This window comes from Patiria miniata, unplaced genomic scaffold (genome assembly GCF_015706575.1).
Source record: "Patiria miniata isolate m_02_andy unplaced genomic scaffold, ASM1570657v1 HiC_scaffold_19, whole genome shotgun sequence".
Classification (NCBI taxonomy): Eukaryota; Metazoa; Echinodermata; class Asteroidea; order Valvatida; family Asterinidae; genus Patiria; species Patiria miniata.
Window position 1 is genome coordinate 7,600,078 of NW_024037057.1, and position 15,585 is coordinate 7,615,662.

The 15,585-nt window shown below is 41.3% G+C and overlaps 2 protein-coding genes across 4 annotated transcripts; both read right to left on the reverse strand.

Moving 5' to 3' along the window:
* Window positions 1-1,602: 1,602 nt before the first annotated feature.
* Window positions 1,603-15,510, reverse strand: LOC119725605 (pectin acetylesterase 11-like). 3 transcript variants are annotated; one of them, XM_038197078.1, is made up of 7 exons: window positions 15,202-15,510; window positions 6,081-6,303; window positions 5,557-5,936; window positions 4,765-4,995; window positions 4,141-4,281; window positions 3,207-3,383; window positions 1,603-2,758 (listed from the first exon to the last, which is right to left on the reverse strand). In XM_038197078.1, the coding sequence occupies exons 2-7, from the start codon at window positions 6,227-6,229 to the stop codon at window positions 2,310-2,312; spliced, it is 1,527 nt and encodes a 508-aa protein (XP_038053006.1). In that variant the 5' UTR covers window positions 6,230-6,303; window positions 15,202-15,510; the 3' UTR covers window positions 1,603-2,309. The 3 variants fall into 3 exon arrangements, with proteins under 3 accessions (XP_038053006.1, XP_038053005.1, XP_038053007.1); XM_038197077.1 differs by lacking the exon at window positions 15,202-15,510 and adding an exon at window positions 8,219-8,642; XM_038197079.1 differs by lacking the exons at window positions 6,081-6,303; window positions 15,202-15,510 and having other exon boundaries at window positions 5,557-5,959.
* LOC119725607 (pectin acetylesterase 11-like) lies at window positions 9,407-13,082 on the reverse strand. The gene is made up of 6 exons (XM_038197082.1): window positions 12,865-13,082; window positions 12,668-12,780; window positions 11,872-12,102; window positions 11,254-11,394; window positions 10,628-10,804; window positions 9,407-10,408 (listed from the first exon to the last, which is right to left on the reverse strand). The coding sequence occupies exons 1-6, from the start codon at window positions 13,080-13,082 to the stop codon at window positions 9,960-9,962; spliced, it is 1,329 nt and encodes a 442-aa protein (XP_038053010.1). The 3' UTR covers window positions 9,407-9,959.
* Window positions 15,511-15,585: the final 75 nt, after the last annotated feature.

Consider the following 15,585-nt stretch of genomic DNA (forward strand, 5'->3'; position numbering starts at 1 on the left):
AGCTTGACTGGCAATTTTGAATGACTACAAACCATTTAATTACCCGAAGCCACCGTTTTATCTGCTCGTCAGCCTTAATACAATACGTGTGCATAAGCAAATAACCATACGCATCATTTGATAAGTTGGTTAAAAGGTAATTCACATTTTAGTACATTAACTAAATGCTGCTATGGCCATAATCGTGTATTGAAAGGAGTCCTACCAAAGAGCATTATTTACTTAAAGGGAAAATACAACATTTGCAAACATCAAAAAATAAAACTACCAAATCATTTTGAAATACCTTGCTGGACTGTTAGTGAATGACAGTGTAAAGCATCCTGTAAAATCATGGCACCTGGTATACTGTCATTTTCAAGAAAAGTGGTATTTTTGTATCAATTTCCAACGCTGATCGGCCGACCAGCGTTGGAAAAAACTGGCTTTTTTTTCAAATACTGGCCCCAGTTGACCATCGCACTTGTTTGCAATCAATTACACATCTATGAACGGGTACAAGCCAGCTAGACTGGTTCCCTGACCTTACAATTCCCCAATGTATGTAAACTGCTCTGTTTCTTCTTAAATGGAGTCAGGGAACCAGACTACAGGAAAATGATTGTTTTTCTTGGTTTTTATAGCATTTTCGAACCCAAAACCTCAAAAAAGTCAGTGTTACTATATTTGCTATATATTTCCAACCCCCCAATTCCATCCATTTCTGAAAATTACAGCAAAAGCAAATGATGTATATTCCCTTTAAAATAATGTGAGGCGTTCTGGCAAATTGAGACGGAACTGGGCGCAGGATTTGTTTTTACGTTTTCAGATTTATTGATATTTTGTAATCTGTTATATGTCTACTATTATGTTGAAGAAACAGAATAAAAATTGTAAAAAAAGTTTTTAAAGATAAAACAACTGCCATCTTTCATTTTCAAGACTACAATTCTCCCCTTTTACTCCTTTTTTTTGGGCGGGGTGGGGGTGCAGGTGGGTCCCACGGGGGGGGGGGGGCAAGGGCGACTCCCATGTCTTTAAATATTCGGTTTTAGAGTGCACTATTGTACATGTTGTTTGTCCATGCACAGACTTTCCGCAGACAATGTTTTTTTTTCAGTCTGAAAACTGATTTCATATATATTAAGAACATTTAAGAACGCTATATAGTGTGTAACGTTAATGCAATGCAATATAAGCTCTTCACCTAATACAGGTTTTCCCGGCTATTTTAAAACATTTTTTTTGTTCGAATTCACCGATTCTTATATTCAATTTCGTCAAGCAACATTGATATAGTGCACTTTCAAAGTTTCATTTCGTCTTTTGTCAATTTCAAATTTAGTCCAAACATATTCAAACAATGAGCACACGTTTTCGACCCTATGTATTAGATTTCGTCTCGTCTACGCCGCATCGTGTATTTCAGAAATCAAATTAGTCTAATTGATTTATATGAGACGAATTCGATCTCTGAATGCTGCCATTTGGCAACGGCTTAGACGAATTTGATCTGTAATGACGAATGTTCTTGACCGAGCGACCAAACTTTGAAATTGAATGGTAAATGAAATGACTAAATAGGTTTTGTTAAAAGCATGTGAAATTTTTCTCGGACGAAATTGAATGTTAGAGTTGGTGAATCTGAATGAAAAATGTTTTAAAATAGCCGGGAAAACCTACATTATTTCGAAATTCATAGAAACGACTTTTTGATATAATTATTATACCTTACGAACGCAAAGGCACCTGAGAGAAGAACAGTTTTGATTATCGCCATTTACCCTGTTTCCCCATGTGGCCTTTACAAACATCGAAAACATTTTCTTCCAGTTTTGTTAAATTAATTACAATGAATAACAAATCTCAATGGAACAATCGTTAAGGAAACAATAAAAAAAAAATGGTATCGTTTCTATTTTGTTGTTGATAAAATCTAATTTTGAAATCTTATTTGTCTTACTGTTTACAAAAAATATTGGTGAATTCAAACAACGATAACAAAACAAGATTGTTTGTACGATTTCAAATTACACGTACATTACTTAACTAAAGACGTGAACTGGGCTACAAGTCACAGTAGTCTTCGAAAACAATTGCAAACGATTCACAATAAAGAACAAGCGATGAGAAACCGCCCTCTAGCGGTGAAATGTTTACCACCTTTGTGTCTGTGAGTGCACTAGTTGAGGGCTCACTGCTCACGGAAACAAGCAAATTGAGCGCCCTCACTTCGCTTTCATTGTTTAAAGAGCGCCCTCTCTTGTTTATGCACGCTTTTTAGACAAAGCCGTCTTCCGTATTAGAAACGCTTCATAACGACCCATTCAGTTGCTTCTGCAGGTGGGGTTGCATGTCAGATTTGAGTCACAGTCTACATCCCTCGTCTCTGCCGGCGTCGTCCGCTCGTAATACCAGTCGGCGAAGGCCTCTCTAGCCGTTCTTCCAGCCACTTTGTAAGTCATCCAGGGAGAGTCGACGCAGGTCAGGAGGTGAGCGTAGCAGGAGGTCAGGAACATGCCGTTTTTGTCGTAACGGTTGACCTGGTCCATACGCTGCAGGAAGGTTCGCCTGTGCTTCTCAATTACCCCAAGGTCTTTCTCGTTGCACTTGGAAGGGCGACAGCGAACTCCGAGAATGTTCTTCAGAGTCCAACTGTCGTAGACGGAGTTGACAACGAACACGGGGGTGGTGAGGTAAGGGTAGGTGTGCTGCGCGAAGAAACACTCCGACTTGTTCTTTTCTTTGGCCAGTAGACAGTCTTTATCAAGGCCCCCTTGGGAAACACACAGAAGAATACGAATTATTTTACGTGCTTAGACCTTGCACTACACTTTTACTCTGAGGTATAAACTTTATCTTTACGGTACTTAAAAACTTTAGGCTGTCTTTTGTGTTGCCTTCAACGAAAAAGAGAAAACCGTCTTTCTCTTATTAAGTCGCACAATTATACAATATCTGTTGCAAAAAGCTGACTATTTCTGATTAACACTCGCTTCAAATCTCGAAATAATCTGTAATAATTTAAGTAATACGCGAGACCAAACTGTAAAACTCGAGTTGTATTGAAGTCATCAAAAGTCTTTTAGTACTCATCACATGGCAAGTCTCACGTTAAATGACAATCTATGCACATGCATCCTGAACATCGATCATTAATGATGTGGCCCAACTTGTGACATGACTTGCGACTGGCCTTCGGATATTTCTCGTATAAATCTCACCTTCTATCTGTTGCATCTGGTAGACGTTCTCCATGGCGCTTTTCCATTGGGTTTTACCGCTGGTGTCCGCCTCATTAGCCAAGAAGAAACCCCCGTCTGCCATGGCTTTGAACGAGGTGTTTTTGGGAACCATTCTGCTGACACGATCAGCGTGAAGTAGGACGGCAAGTCCTCCGGCTGTGAATCAAGAATAAAGGGAGCAGCCCGTTGAGGTCATCGTCAAATAGCAAATCGCTAACATAAAAGAACCAACCCATATTAATATCATGTAGGCACTGATCCCACAGAGTTCAGTTTTTTTCTTTTACTTAAAGGCGCGCTTCGCGCACTGTGTGTGAGTCATGAAGCCAGTTATCCTGCCTGCACCAGAAATTTTCTGTGCGATAGTGATATCGATACTGCCCGTGTATGTTGAAGAAAGACCGAGGCCCACGATTTGTTTACTTTTAGCCGGTTGGTGGCAGCACACAACCTGGTGAGTCCACTACTATTTTATAGGCCTTTCTTTTGTTTGTAAACATTGGCGCCATTTTGTATGGGCTGCCGTAAGCGCGCATAATTTGAAGCCGTGGTTGGCAACATATTTTTCAAAAAAAGTCCTCATAACGCCATCAACACATAGTAAAAAGGCATAAAGAATTATTTTTTTGTAGCTTTGTTGAAAATGTTGTATTTTCAAGTATCAAATATATCTTTGGTGATTTGTAATAACTCTTTTTCACTTTTGCAGTGTTGGACCTTCCATAGTTTTGCAGGCCCTGGTTGGCAAAAATGCAGTTTGCCAACCAATTGCAGAAAGGCCTATGACTTGAGATGGCCAATAGACTGCAACACATTTTGAAAGCGAAGTCAAGGTGCACGACCGAGCAAAGCCACACGATGAACGCTTGATGGCGCTATTTAGAAAGTTAAGCTAAACGTATGCTCCACTTACCAGAATCACCGCTCAGAATGACCCTGTCGGCCCTCTGTAATCCTGCTGATTTGAGTAAGTAATTTATGACCGCATTTAGCACCCTGGATCCCCGGTAGTACATCTTCTTTTTGTTAGAAATAACGGGATCTTCTCGGTCACCTTGGGTTAACAATAATTGTTTTTGTTTTTACAGAGCTACATTTTTTAAATTCAGTCTTTTGGGCTAAGCATTAAATCTTTGGGGCTGAGTTTGCAGCGAGCCTAAATATCTAGTCATCCAAATCTTACCTCGATTTCAACAGTGCTAATGGTGAATTCAAAGCTTACTTTTAAAATCACGATTATACTGAAAGTCATACCATTGGCTTATTCTCTTTGAAATTCTTGATCACAATATTTGACATTACACTACCGCGAAAATCTAGTTGAAACCAGTTCAACTAATACTAGTTGAACTAGTAATTGGTCAGTAGTATTGAACTGAATTGAACTAGTATTACTGTTTTTAAGCCAGTTAAACCAGTTTAAAACTTTAGTCACGTAATGCGGTTTTTCGAGTTGACGGTTTCAATCGGAATTTTCACCTGGGAAATGCAAACGTTTCGTGGCACGTGACGCTAAAGTAAGAAAAGAATTTCATACCAGAAAACGAGGCTCCATCGCAGTAGTTGACGACCGCCACATTCCAGTCGTAAAAATCCGGATTGACTGTAAAACTTGATGACAGGATGCCGCCAAAGAGTTTCTTTGGACGGAGCTTGCGCGATGACCCCAGCGCGGTGGCACTGCGGCGTGCGCATTCGGCGTTGTCGTAGCACCACGCACCCTTCATTAAATGAATTATCCAGGAGTTGTGGTGTTCCTCGGAAGTCGCTGTTGAATTTTAGTGATAGGTATTAACGATTAAGAATGTGATAAACTGCTATGGAAAGAGAGGAAATTCATCGTAGTTCTAGAAGAAAACTGCACATTGGATCTTGTGTGACTGGTGCATGTCGAAATCTTATACAAAAGAAAAAGCGGCCATTTTGGATTGATGTGAATAATAATTTTGCCGTTGAGCTATAGAGACCTATTTATTTGCCTGTAGAACATCTAATAATAATCTAAGGAATGAAGGACTTTTAGAATAATTTGAAGGAAGTCCTTTATTTGGCAAGTACACATCATTTTAGGCACATAAATCAGAGGAAAGGTGTTATCTTAAAATCCCTGGTAAAAGTATGAAATAGTGCTACAACCCGGGTAAGCACTGTTTTTATTTGTAATTTTGAACATCCGTACAGTTGAAAATTCTTTCTTATCTATAATCCAAATGCAGTCTCAGACTACAGTCTACAGACATACAGAACTAAGGCCTACTCATACGTGATTAAACTCGACCATCTAGGGGCTCAAGCTCGACTGTAATGCCTTGACGTCTTACAAACTCACCATTGCGGAAGTAGTAAGCTGGCGGACTGCCGTCCAGACAGTAAGCCCCCGTCTCGTCGGCCAAGCCCTGCGGCAACACGACCAGGTGTGCCTCTATGTTACGACTGACCACCCCGGGGCCAGCCGCGCGGCTAGGTTTGGGGCGGTGCGTCGTAACGTGGAATCGTAACCGAGGAGTCGTAACCTGCAGTTGGTGGCTGACGTTCCCGACGTCCCTGAAGTAGTAGACCCACAGGTACAACCACAGGGCGGCAAGCATGGTCGCGATGGTCCAGCACTGGCATGACCTGACCCTAGGGAGCCCCCTAGAGGCGTATCGGAGACTCTTCTTCACCATGACCTGGTCCTCGTTCAGGAGGCTGTGGTCCTCCAGACTGGTCCTGCGCAGTTGGAAGATTGACATGTTGGAATTAACAAAAAGGATTCCAGAAAGGGACAGGGTGGATTTATTTTCGACCGTTGCTGATTCGTTCGCACGATTTACTCATTTGGGTTCACGATTACAGTAAGCAATATCCACTTACCTAGTATTGCACACCACTGTTCGGGGAGCCAAAAGGAGGAGACCCTCTCTGGTAGCCGCCAATCGAGCGACTGTTGGGTGAGGAGAGGCCCGACTTTTGTAGATATGGGTAAACGTCTCGGTACACCTTCTCGATGTGGGGCTGTCCATGTAGGACCTAGCCGATCAGAGAAGCAAACTGAAACGCAGAAGACAGGGAAACCATCCCAAAAGCCAAGGTACAACTGCTTGAACAGAGAAAATAATAAGGAACGAAAACAAAGGAAACAATGGATAAAATGACTTAAAGGTCTGTGTGAAGATGTCAGGAGTGCTCACCGGTCAACAAAGTCGAAAGAAGCTGTGTCCTCATTGGAAAGAGGACTCATTGGCGTTTCACATGTCTTATCGTTAACTAATTTGAAAATATGTATTCCACTTTATATAATTTACATTTACATTTGGGTTTTCTTTTATTGATACACCCTGTATTACAGAAATAAAACTGAGAAAGACTCTGCTAGGGTCGAAACGTCAGGCCACTAACTATTTTTTTGCAGAAATAAAACTATATACACACATCACAGATTTTTATATCTTTAGATCAGGGTTCAAGTTCATAAAGGTTTTATCGTAATCCTGTGAACAGTTAGGAAGACATTTTGGTTTGTTTCGATTTGAGGCTTCTGTTTGCATTTTAATTTGACCTAGCTCTGATGACCCTCCTGTAGCCCCGGAAGGAAAGGTCAAGCACACAAGAAATGTTCATCAAGGTGTGGTCTTTCAGAATACAAAGTATGAAGATGATTGCTTATTTTGTTCAAGGGTTATATAAAGTGAAAGAAGTTGCTCACTGTAAAATTCAAATCACTTGTAATTTGATACCTAATGACGTCATCATGACGTGATAGTAATAAACAAACCAAGAGATCAGGGTTGATCTTTGTTCAAAGTTAAATGTTTAAACCATGAATCAATAAGACTGGAAATGTCGAAGAGAATAATCGTCTTGAAAAAAGGGGGAAAAGAACTTACCGAACAATATCGAAACGGTGATCGGGTCGTGCCCGATCATCCAATTATTTTTCAGTCAATACAACAAATGTATATACAGCATGCTAGCATGCATGACATTAATTGTATTACATTGACAATCAAAGTTTGACTGCCTGGCATGTCCTGTGTTTTTTATTACTTTTTTTTCATGGGGAATGATCCAGGTTAGTAAAAAGTAACAGTTTTGTGTACAAATAAAGGACGTAACTTTAAAAAAAAATCAACGTATTTTTTAAATACTGTGTTCACAAGCTCTGTCTATTTTAATGCGAACATCCCCAAATTCAGATGTCCACTAATGATCATTTACCGTTCAATTACAATGAAACAAGGGCGTTTTCTACCTTCAAGAATGAACGAAAAAGTACACAGGAAAACAGACAAAAATCCTTTTATTCAAAACACACAATCTGACAGTAAAGATAACGTTTGAGTCGTGATAAAAATTATAAAAATTCATTTGTATTTGAATGCTTGTGTGTAATCTCTGGCTCTTACTCAGTTTAATAGCTTGAAATGGCATTCCATGGACAGCTGTACAAATCGATTCTGTTAGTAAAATGTGCATAGTTTCTCGTACCATGTATCAGTTTCAGTAATTCAGTAATTCCTTTGTCAAAATTAAAGGAAGAACATGTTCGTATTACTTTTACTTTAATTCTTGTGCCCAATATCATTGCTTTTTTAAGGGGATTATATTAATTCAGGTCACTTTCTTTTTGACCCACCCTGTCCAACTTCGGTTATTTCATTCACTGTTGAATTCAATATTCTAAATAAACATGTCATCGTGACATCACTTCAATTTTCATCTATAACACCTCCCGGTCTAGGAACATGCCAAGTTTTAACCCAATCGGACCTGTAGTTCTGTAGATATAGGCCTTCAAAATATGCATTTTTTTATATGACGTTATTTGTCACGTGAGGACGTCATCGTGACATCACTTCAATTTTCATCTATAACACCTCCCGGTCTAGGAACATGACAAGTTTTAACCCAATCGGACCTGTAGTTCTGCAGATATAGGCCTTCAATTTCAAAATATGCATGATGACTACAGAAAAAATAGCTTGCATTAAAAAAGACATCAATATACTTACATGAAATGTTTGAATGATGGAACGTTGGATGTTTAATACATGCTGGCCACAGACTCCACAAACAACATGTATACTGTTTTTCTCAGATGCAAAAACGGTTGTGCAAATACAAATACACATGTAATTTAATGCACAACTGTTCTGTTGTATGCGACGCGTACATCGGGCTACCTTCCCCACAAGCACTAGCGTAATGCTACCAAGAGGCCTCCCGTGTGCTAGTGTTATTGACTTACCACTACGGCAGCTTGCGCTTAACCTTGGTCATAACAATGCTGGCAACGTTGTTTACGATTGCCAGGAGTTGTGTGCACTTTCTCATTCGATTTTGCACCATGGCAATTGGTAATACCTATTGACGAATATGTAAGCATTCACTGAACCTTAACAAATAGCAAGGTTCACCCTGCGGTGACACAATTGTATACACGCTACCGTCCACAGAAGAGTAATATTGCCAGCATCATGTGTACTATAGTGCTGTAGACTACACAGACGTTCGCTCACGTTATAATGTTCGCTCAACGGGCATTTAATATTTTCAAAATGCGCGCATGCGTAGACGGTTTCTTAACAGGCGGCGCTGCTCGTTTTTTTCTATAGCAGACGATGCCATTCGATGACGGCGAAAACATTTAAATATAAAATAAAGTAGACCCTAATGCAATGTTTTATTCTGTCAAAAAAACCCCGATAATTTAAAATAGAATTGCGTTCAAAACCCAACCTAGGAACACAGTAGGAACAAATATATGTCCCCTAGACCCCGAACTTGTGTCCGGTAAACAATCTTTTCATTCTGTTGGAACACAGGTTTGAAACAACTTGGCACCTCATGTCAAACTGGCAAAGATCTTACGTCTTTTAAAGCTCTGTACTGGGCAAATATATAGATGATTGTTACAGGTGTATAGGGATTTATTTACGGTTCTTGTTGAGTGGTGTGGGTTTTATCTATGGATTGTATTTTAAGAAAATTTGCCTTTTAAATGGACAAAGGACAAGCGCTAAGTCACACTTTCATATTTAACAAGATAATGCAATTTTTTAATTCGGGATTAATGTTCCATTTTAAACCTTTTTTATCTATACATAGTCTGTTTTAAACTATGGTTTCAATTTTGTGTGGTTTTATTTCCTTGGGTTTTTTTATGGTAATGTATTTATTGTTTTAGTGTATTTTTTGTCATTTTTGGCATTATTATATCATGTTTTTATGTAATCCAGGGCCCCCAGGGAGAACAGTTCATTGATGGGGCTACTATGGTAAAATAACACGAAATAAATAAATTAAAATATACATGTGCAGTGCAGTAGTATGCACCAGTGGAGTAGCATGCCCCATTCGAAACTGTGCATTTGCGACGCGGGAGCGAAACAAAAAAAATCAGCCCAGCATTAAACTTAAACTTTCACAAAGTCTGCTAAAAGTGCCTGATTTAAACCCGGTCTGCAGGCTTGAATATGTCATCGACTACGGATACATAATGTCATATACCTTGTGATAAGAAAAATGATACCTTGGGCAAAAATGAGGGAAAAACGAGACGTGTTTTTTTTTTTTTTTATAAATCCTGGAAAATTCTGATGGTTGGGGGCTCACTACTCATGGAAACAAGCAAAAGTGAGCGCCCTCACTTCGCTTTCATTGTTCAAAGAGCGCCCTCCGCTTTTCTTTATGCATTTTTCAGTCCGGAAAGTTAGCCGCCTTCCATATAAGAAGCGCTTTTTAACAACCCATTCAGTTGCTTCTGCAGGTGGGGTTGCATGTCAGACTTGAGTCACAGTCTACATCCCACGTCTCTGCCGGCGTCGTCCGCTCGTAATACCAGTCGGCGAAGGCCTCTCTAGTCGTTCTTCCAGCCACTTTATAGGTCATCCAGGGAGAGTCGACGCAGGTCAGGATGTGAGCGTAGCAGGAGGCCAGGAACATGCCGTTTTTGTCGTAACGGTTGACCTGGTCCATACGCTGCAGGAAGGTTCGCCTGTGCTTCTCAATTACCCCAAGGTCTTTCTCGTTGCACTTGGAAGGGCGACAGCGAGTTCTGAGGATGTTCTGCAGAGTCCAACTGTCGTAGACGGAGTTGACAACGAACACGGGGCTGGTGAGGTAAGAGTAGGCGTGCTGCGCGAAGAAACACTCCGACTTGTTCTTTTCTTTGGCCAGTAGACAGTCTTTATCAAGGCCCCCTTGGGAAACACACGAGAAAATACGAATTATGTTACGTGCTTAGACCTTGCACTACACTTTTACTCTGAGGTATAACTTTATCTTTACGATGCTTAAAAACTTTAGGCTGTCTTTTATGATATGCACATGCATCCTGAACATCGATCATTAATGATGTGGCCTTGTGACATGACGTGCGACTGGCCTTCGGATATTTCTAGTAGTAGTATAAATCTCACCTTCTATCTGTTGCATCTTGTAGACGTTCTCCATGGCGCTTTTCCATTGGGTTTTACCGCTGGTGTCCGCCTCATCAGCCAAGAAGAAACCCCCGTCTGCCATGGCTTTGAACGAGGTTTCTTTGGGAACCATTCTGCTGACACGATCAGCGTGAAGTAGGACGGCAAGTCCCCCGGCTGTGAATCAAGAATAAAGGGAACAGCCCGATGACGTCATCGTCAAATAGCAAATCGCTAACATAAAGGAACCAACCGATATCAATATCATGTAGGCCCTTATCTCACAGAGTTCAGCTTTTCTCTTTACAATGGCCAGCTTCGCGAATTGTGTGTGAGTCATGAAGCCAGTCATCCTGCGCTGCACCAGAAATGTTCTGTGCGATAGTGATATTGATACTGCCCATGCCTGTCGAAGAAAGACCGAAGCCCAAAATTTGTTTAGAGACTTTTAGCCGGTTGGTGGCAGCACACAACCTGGTGAGTCCACTACTATTTTATGACTTGAGATGGCCAATAGACTGCAACAATTTTTAAAGCGAAGTCAAGGTGCACGACCGAGCAAAATCTCATGATGAACGCTTGATGGCGCAATTTAGCAAATGAAGCTATACGGATGCTCAACTTACCAGACTCACCGTGCAAAATGACCCTGTCGGCCCTCTGTAAACCTGCTGATTTTAGTAAGTAATTTATGACCGCATTCAGCACCCTGGAGCCCCGGTAGTACATCTTCTTTTTGTTAGAAATAACGGGATCTTCTCGGTCACCTTGGGTTAACAATAATTGTTTTTGTTTTTACAGAGCTATTTTTTATGAAAGTCAATGTTTGGGGATCGGCATTAAATCTTTGGGGTTGATTTTGCACCGATCCTAAATGTGTAGTCATAAAAATCCTAACTCGATTTCAACAGTGCCGATGGTGAATTCAAAGCTTACTTTTAAAATCACGATTATACTGAAAGACATACCGTTGGCTTATTCTCTTTTGAAATTCTTGATCACACTGTTTAGCATTACACTACTACAAAACTCCATTCGAAACTACTTTGACTGGTGCTAGTTGAACTGGTAGTGGTATTGAACTGAATGTAACTAGTATTACTGTTTTTAAGCCAGATAAACCAGTTCAAAACTTCAGTCACGTAATACGGTCTTTTGAGTTGACGGTTTCAATCGGTATTTTTACCTGGGAAATGCAAACGTTTCGTGGCATGTGACGCTCAAGTAAGAACAGAAAATAATACCAGAAAACGAGGCTCCATCGCAGTTGTTAACGACCGCCACATTCCAGTCGTAAAAGTCCGGATTGACCTTGGAACTTGACGACAGGATGCCGCCAAAGAGTTTCTTTGGACGGAGCTTGCGCGATGACCCCAGGTGGGTTGAACTACGGTGTGCGCATTGGGCGTTGTCGTAGCACCACGCACCGCCCATTAGATGTATTATCCAGGAGTTGTGGTGTTCCCTGGAAGTCGCTGTTGAATTTTAGTGAAAGGTATTAACGTTTAAGAATGAGATGAATTGCTATGGAAAGAGAGGAAATTCATCGTAGTTCTGGAAGAAAACTGCACATTGGATGTTGTGTGACTGGCGCATGTCAAAATCTTATACAAAACAAAAAGCGGCCATTTTGGATTGATGTTAATATTAATTTTGTCGTTTAGCTATAGAGACCTGTTTATTTTCCTGTAGAACATCTAGTAATAATCTAAGGAATGAAGGACTTTTAGAATAGTTTGAAGGAAGTCCTTTAATTGGCAAGTGCACATCATTTTAGGCATAGAGAGCAGAGGAAAAGTATAATCGTAAAATCGCTGGTAAAAGTAGGAAATAGTGCTATACAACCTGGTAAGCACTGTTTTTATTTGTAATTTTGAGCATCTGTACAGTTGAAAATTCTTTCTTGTCTACAATCCAAATGCAGTCTCAGACTACAGTCTACAGACATACAGAACTAAGGCCTACTTATACCTGATTAAACTCGACCATCTAGCTAGGGCTCAAGCTCGACTGTAATGCCTTGACGTCTTACAAACTCACCATTGCGGAAGTAGTAAGCTGGTGGACTGCCGTCCAGGCAGTAAGCCCCCGTCTCGTCGGCCAAGTCCTGCGGCAACACGACCAGGTGTGCCTCTATGTTACGACTGACCAACCTGGGGCCAGCCGCGCGGCTAGGTTTCGGGTGGTCCGTCGTAACGTGGAGCCGTAACTGTGGAGTCGTAGCCTGCAGTTGGTGCCTTACGTCCCCGATGTCCCTGAAGTAGTAGACCCACAAGCCGAAGCTGAGGTACAACCACAGGGCGGCAAGCACGGTCGCGATGGTCCAGCACTGGCAGGACCTGACCCTAGGGCGCCCCCTACAGGCCGATTGGAGGCTCTTCCTTACCATGACCTGATCCTCGTTAAGGAGGCTGTGGTTCAACAGACCGGTCCTGCGCAGTTGGAAGATTGACATGTTGGAATTTAAAAGAAAGGGACAGGGTGGATTTTTTTTTTCGGCCGTTGCTAATTCTTTCGCACGATTTACTAATTCGTTCGCACGATTTATCAATTCGGTCGCACGATTTACTAATCCGTTCCTTCGAACGAATTAGTACACGGTGCAAACAATTTGGCTGAATCGTACGAATGAATGAGTAAAAAAGTACGAACGTATTAGCAAAATCGTATACCACAACATACATTCATGTCCCTTTCCGGGCTGCGTATTTCTTTCTTGTGTCTGTTTGCTCGTTTTATTTTTGTTCTTTTTGTGAGAAGTCATGCTTCCTTAATACCTGAGCACTTTACAAAAATGAACACATCATGACAAGCACCAGACGACGTCCTGTACGTTTGTCCGTCTGGCTGTCCGTCCGTCTGTCTGTCTGTCTTGCCTATTTCGCTCCACTGCAGGAGGAAAGCCTCTTCACCAACTTTCCATCTCGCTCTATCGTGAGCTGTCTGTTGCCATGCAGTACCACTATGTGTTGTTAGTTCATCCCTCCATCATCTGTTTTGTCTCCCTCTTTGCTTCGTTTGATTTCTTGGAGTCTAATTGGTGGTTTTGCATGTCCACCGGTTGTCATAGCTCCTTGCCAGGTGACCTGTCCACCTCCACTTCTTTGATTTGATGGTCTTAATAATGTCCTGCACTCCTGATTTCTTTCTTAGATCCTCATTTGTCACCCTGTCCTTCTTTGTTACTCCTATCATTATTCTTTCCATAGCCCTGTCTGTCACCCTTATTTTTCTCTCTAGGCGTTAGGTGGAAGTCCAATCTGTGCACCATAATGATAAAACAGGTAGGATGCATTGATCGCATACCTGCCTATTCCGGGATATAGGAAGGGTGGGGTCTCGAAAGGGTGTGGTCATGTACGTAAGGGTGAACAATTCCTACCAATGCGACGGATGTGCCACTTCTTGGTGTCGTTGTCAGATTACTAAACATATTCCTTCTTCTCAAACCACAACTAAACATTTGGCCACAGCCAGTAAACTTTATCCACTTACCTAGTGTTGCACACCCCTGCCTGCGGGACTAAAGGGGGGAGACCCCCTCTGGTAGTCGCTAGTCGAACGACTGTTGGGTGAGAAGAGGCCCCACGTTTGTAGATATGGATAAACGTCCTTGTACACCTTCTCGATGTGGGGCTGCCCATGTAGGACCTAGCCGATCAGAGAAGCAAACTGAAAGGCAGAAGACAGGGAAACCTTCCCCCAAATCAAGGTACAACTACTTGAACAGAGAAATAAGCAATGAAAAGAAACAAAGGATGCAAAAAATATATGGATTCAAGGTCTGTGAGAAGATGTCGGGAGTGCTCACCGGTCAACAAAGTCGAAAGAAGCTGTGTCCTCATTGGAAAGAGGACTCATCGGCGTTTCACGTGATCGTTAACTTATTTGAAAATACAGGATGAGTAACAAAAAAGCGAAACCCAAATATCGCGACTATTGTTTTAGTAAAGTTCCAGCATGTAGCACTTTCCAAATCTAGGCTATGAAAGCCCAATTCATTGATTTTACGGAGGCCAAGAGTCCAGAGGAAAAAACATCTGTCTACATTTGAGCATTGATTTGCTGATGAAACCCCAAACCCCCCTGCAAACATTCCTGGATCCGCCCCTGCCAAGTACAACAATACTCACTGGGAGCTTCGAGGATGGTTACTCTCACGGGTTTACATTAGGAGCCATGCTCCTTCAAATTTCAGAGAAAGTACAGAGACAATTTGTATTAGTATTCTCTGCTCTTTACCCACGGATTCCGAATAGACTTGATACAATTTGCCCTTAGCTTGCGCGGTTTACAAGAAAACTCAATTTTTCCCCCCGGTTACACAGTTTTAATGGATTTGAGTCCAAATATTTAATCAATTTTTATCAAATAACAATCATCCTGACTTGTGTTCAACAAACCACGATTGATATCTCATAATCCACGAGGTGACACATAAACATAAAAGTGTAGTGTCGATGCAGACAGTTACCACAAAACATCACCCTGAGATAAATGCATGTTCGGTAGTAAACCATCATGGCACTGACTACAGAGAAAGCTTGCATTAAAAAAGGCATCAATTTACTTACATGAAATGTTGGAATGATGGAACGTGGGATGTTTAATACATGCTGGCCGCAGACTCCACGAACAACATTTATACTGTTTTTCTCAGATGCAAAAACAGTTGCGAAATTACAAATAATTTAATGCACAACTGTTTTGTTGTGTAATACGCGTATACGTGCTGCCTTCCCCTCTATAGCGCTAGCATAATGCTACAAAGTGACCCCCGTGTGCTAGTGTTATTGACTTACCGCTACCGTAGACTGCACAAAAGGGCTTAACCTTGGTCATAACAATGCTGGCAACGTTGTTTACGATTGCCAAGAGTTGTGTGCACTTTCATATAAGGCAATTGTTAACGCCTTCCCCTTTTCATTTCAAAGCTATTGACGAATATGTAAACATTC

Coding starts and splice junctions, on each gene's coding strand:
- LOC119725605 (XM_038197078.1), bottom strand. CDS start 6,229: ATGGACAGCCCCACATCGAGAAGGTGTACCGAGACGTTTACCCATATC. Junction 5,937..6,080: donor ACAGTGGTGTGCAATACTAG/GTAAGTGGATAT, acceptor CCAACTGCGCAG/GACCAGTCTGGAGGACCACA. Junction 4,282..4,764: donor CGATGGAGCCTCGTTTTCTG/GTATGAAATTCT, acceptor TGTTAACCCAAG/GTGACCGAGAAGATCCCGTT.
- LOC119725607 (XM_038197082.1), bottom strand. CDS start 13,082: ATGTCAATCTTCCAACTGCGCAGGACCGGTCTGTTGAACCACAGCCTC. Junction 12,103..12,667: donor AGCTTACTACTTCCGCAATG/GTGAGTTTGTAA, acceptor AAAATTCAACAG/CGACTTCCAGGGAACACCAC. Junction 11,395..11,871: donor CGATGGAGCCTCGTTTTCTG/GTATTATTTTCT, acceptor TGTTAACCCAAG/GTGACCGAGAAGATCCCGTT.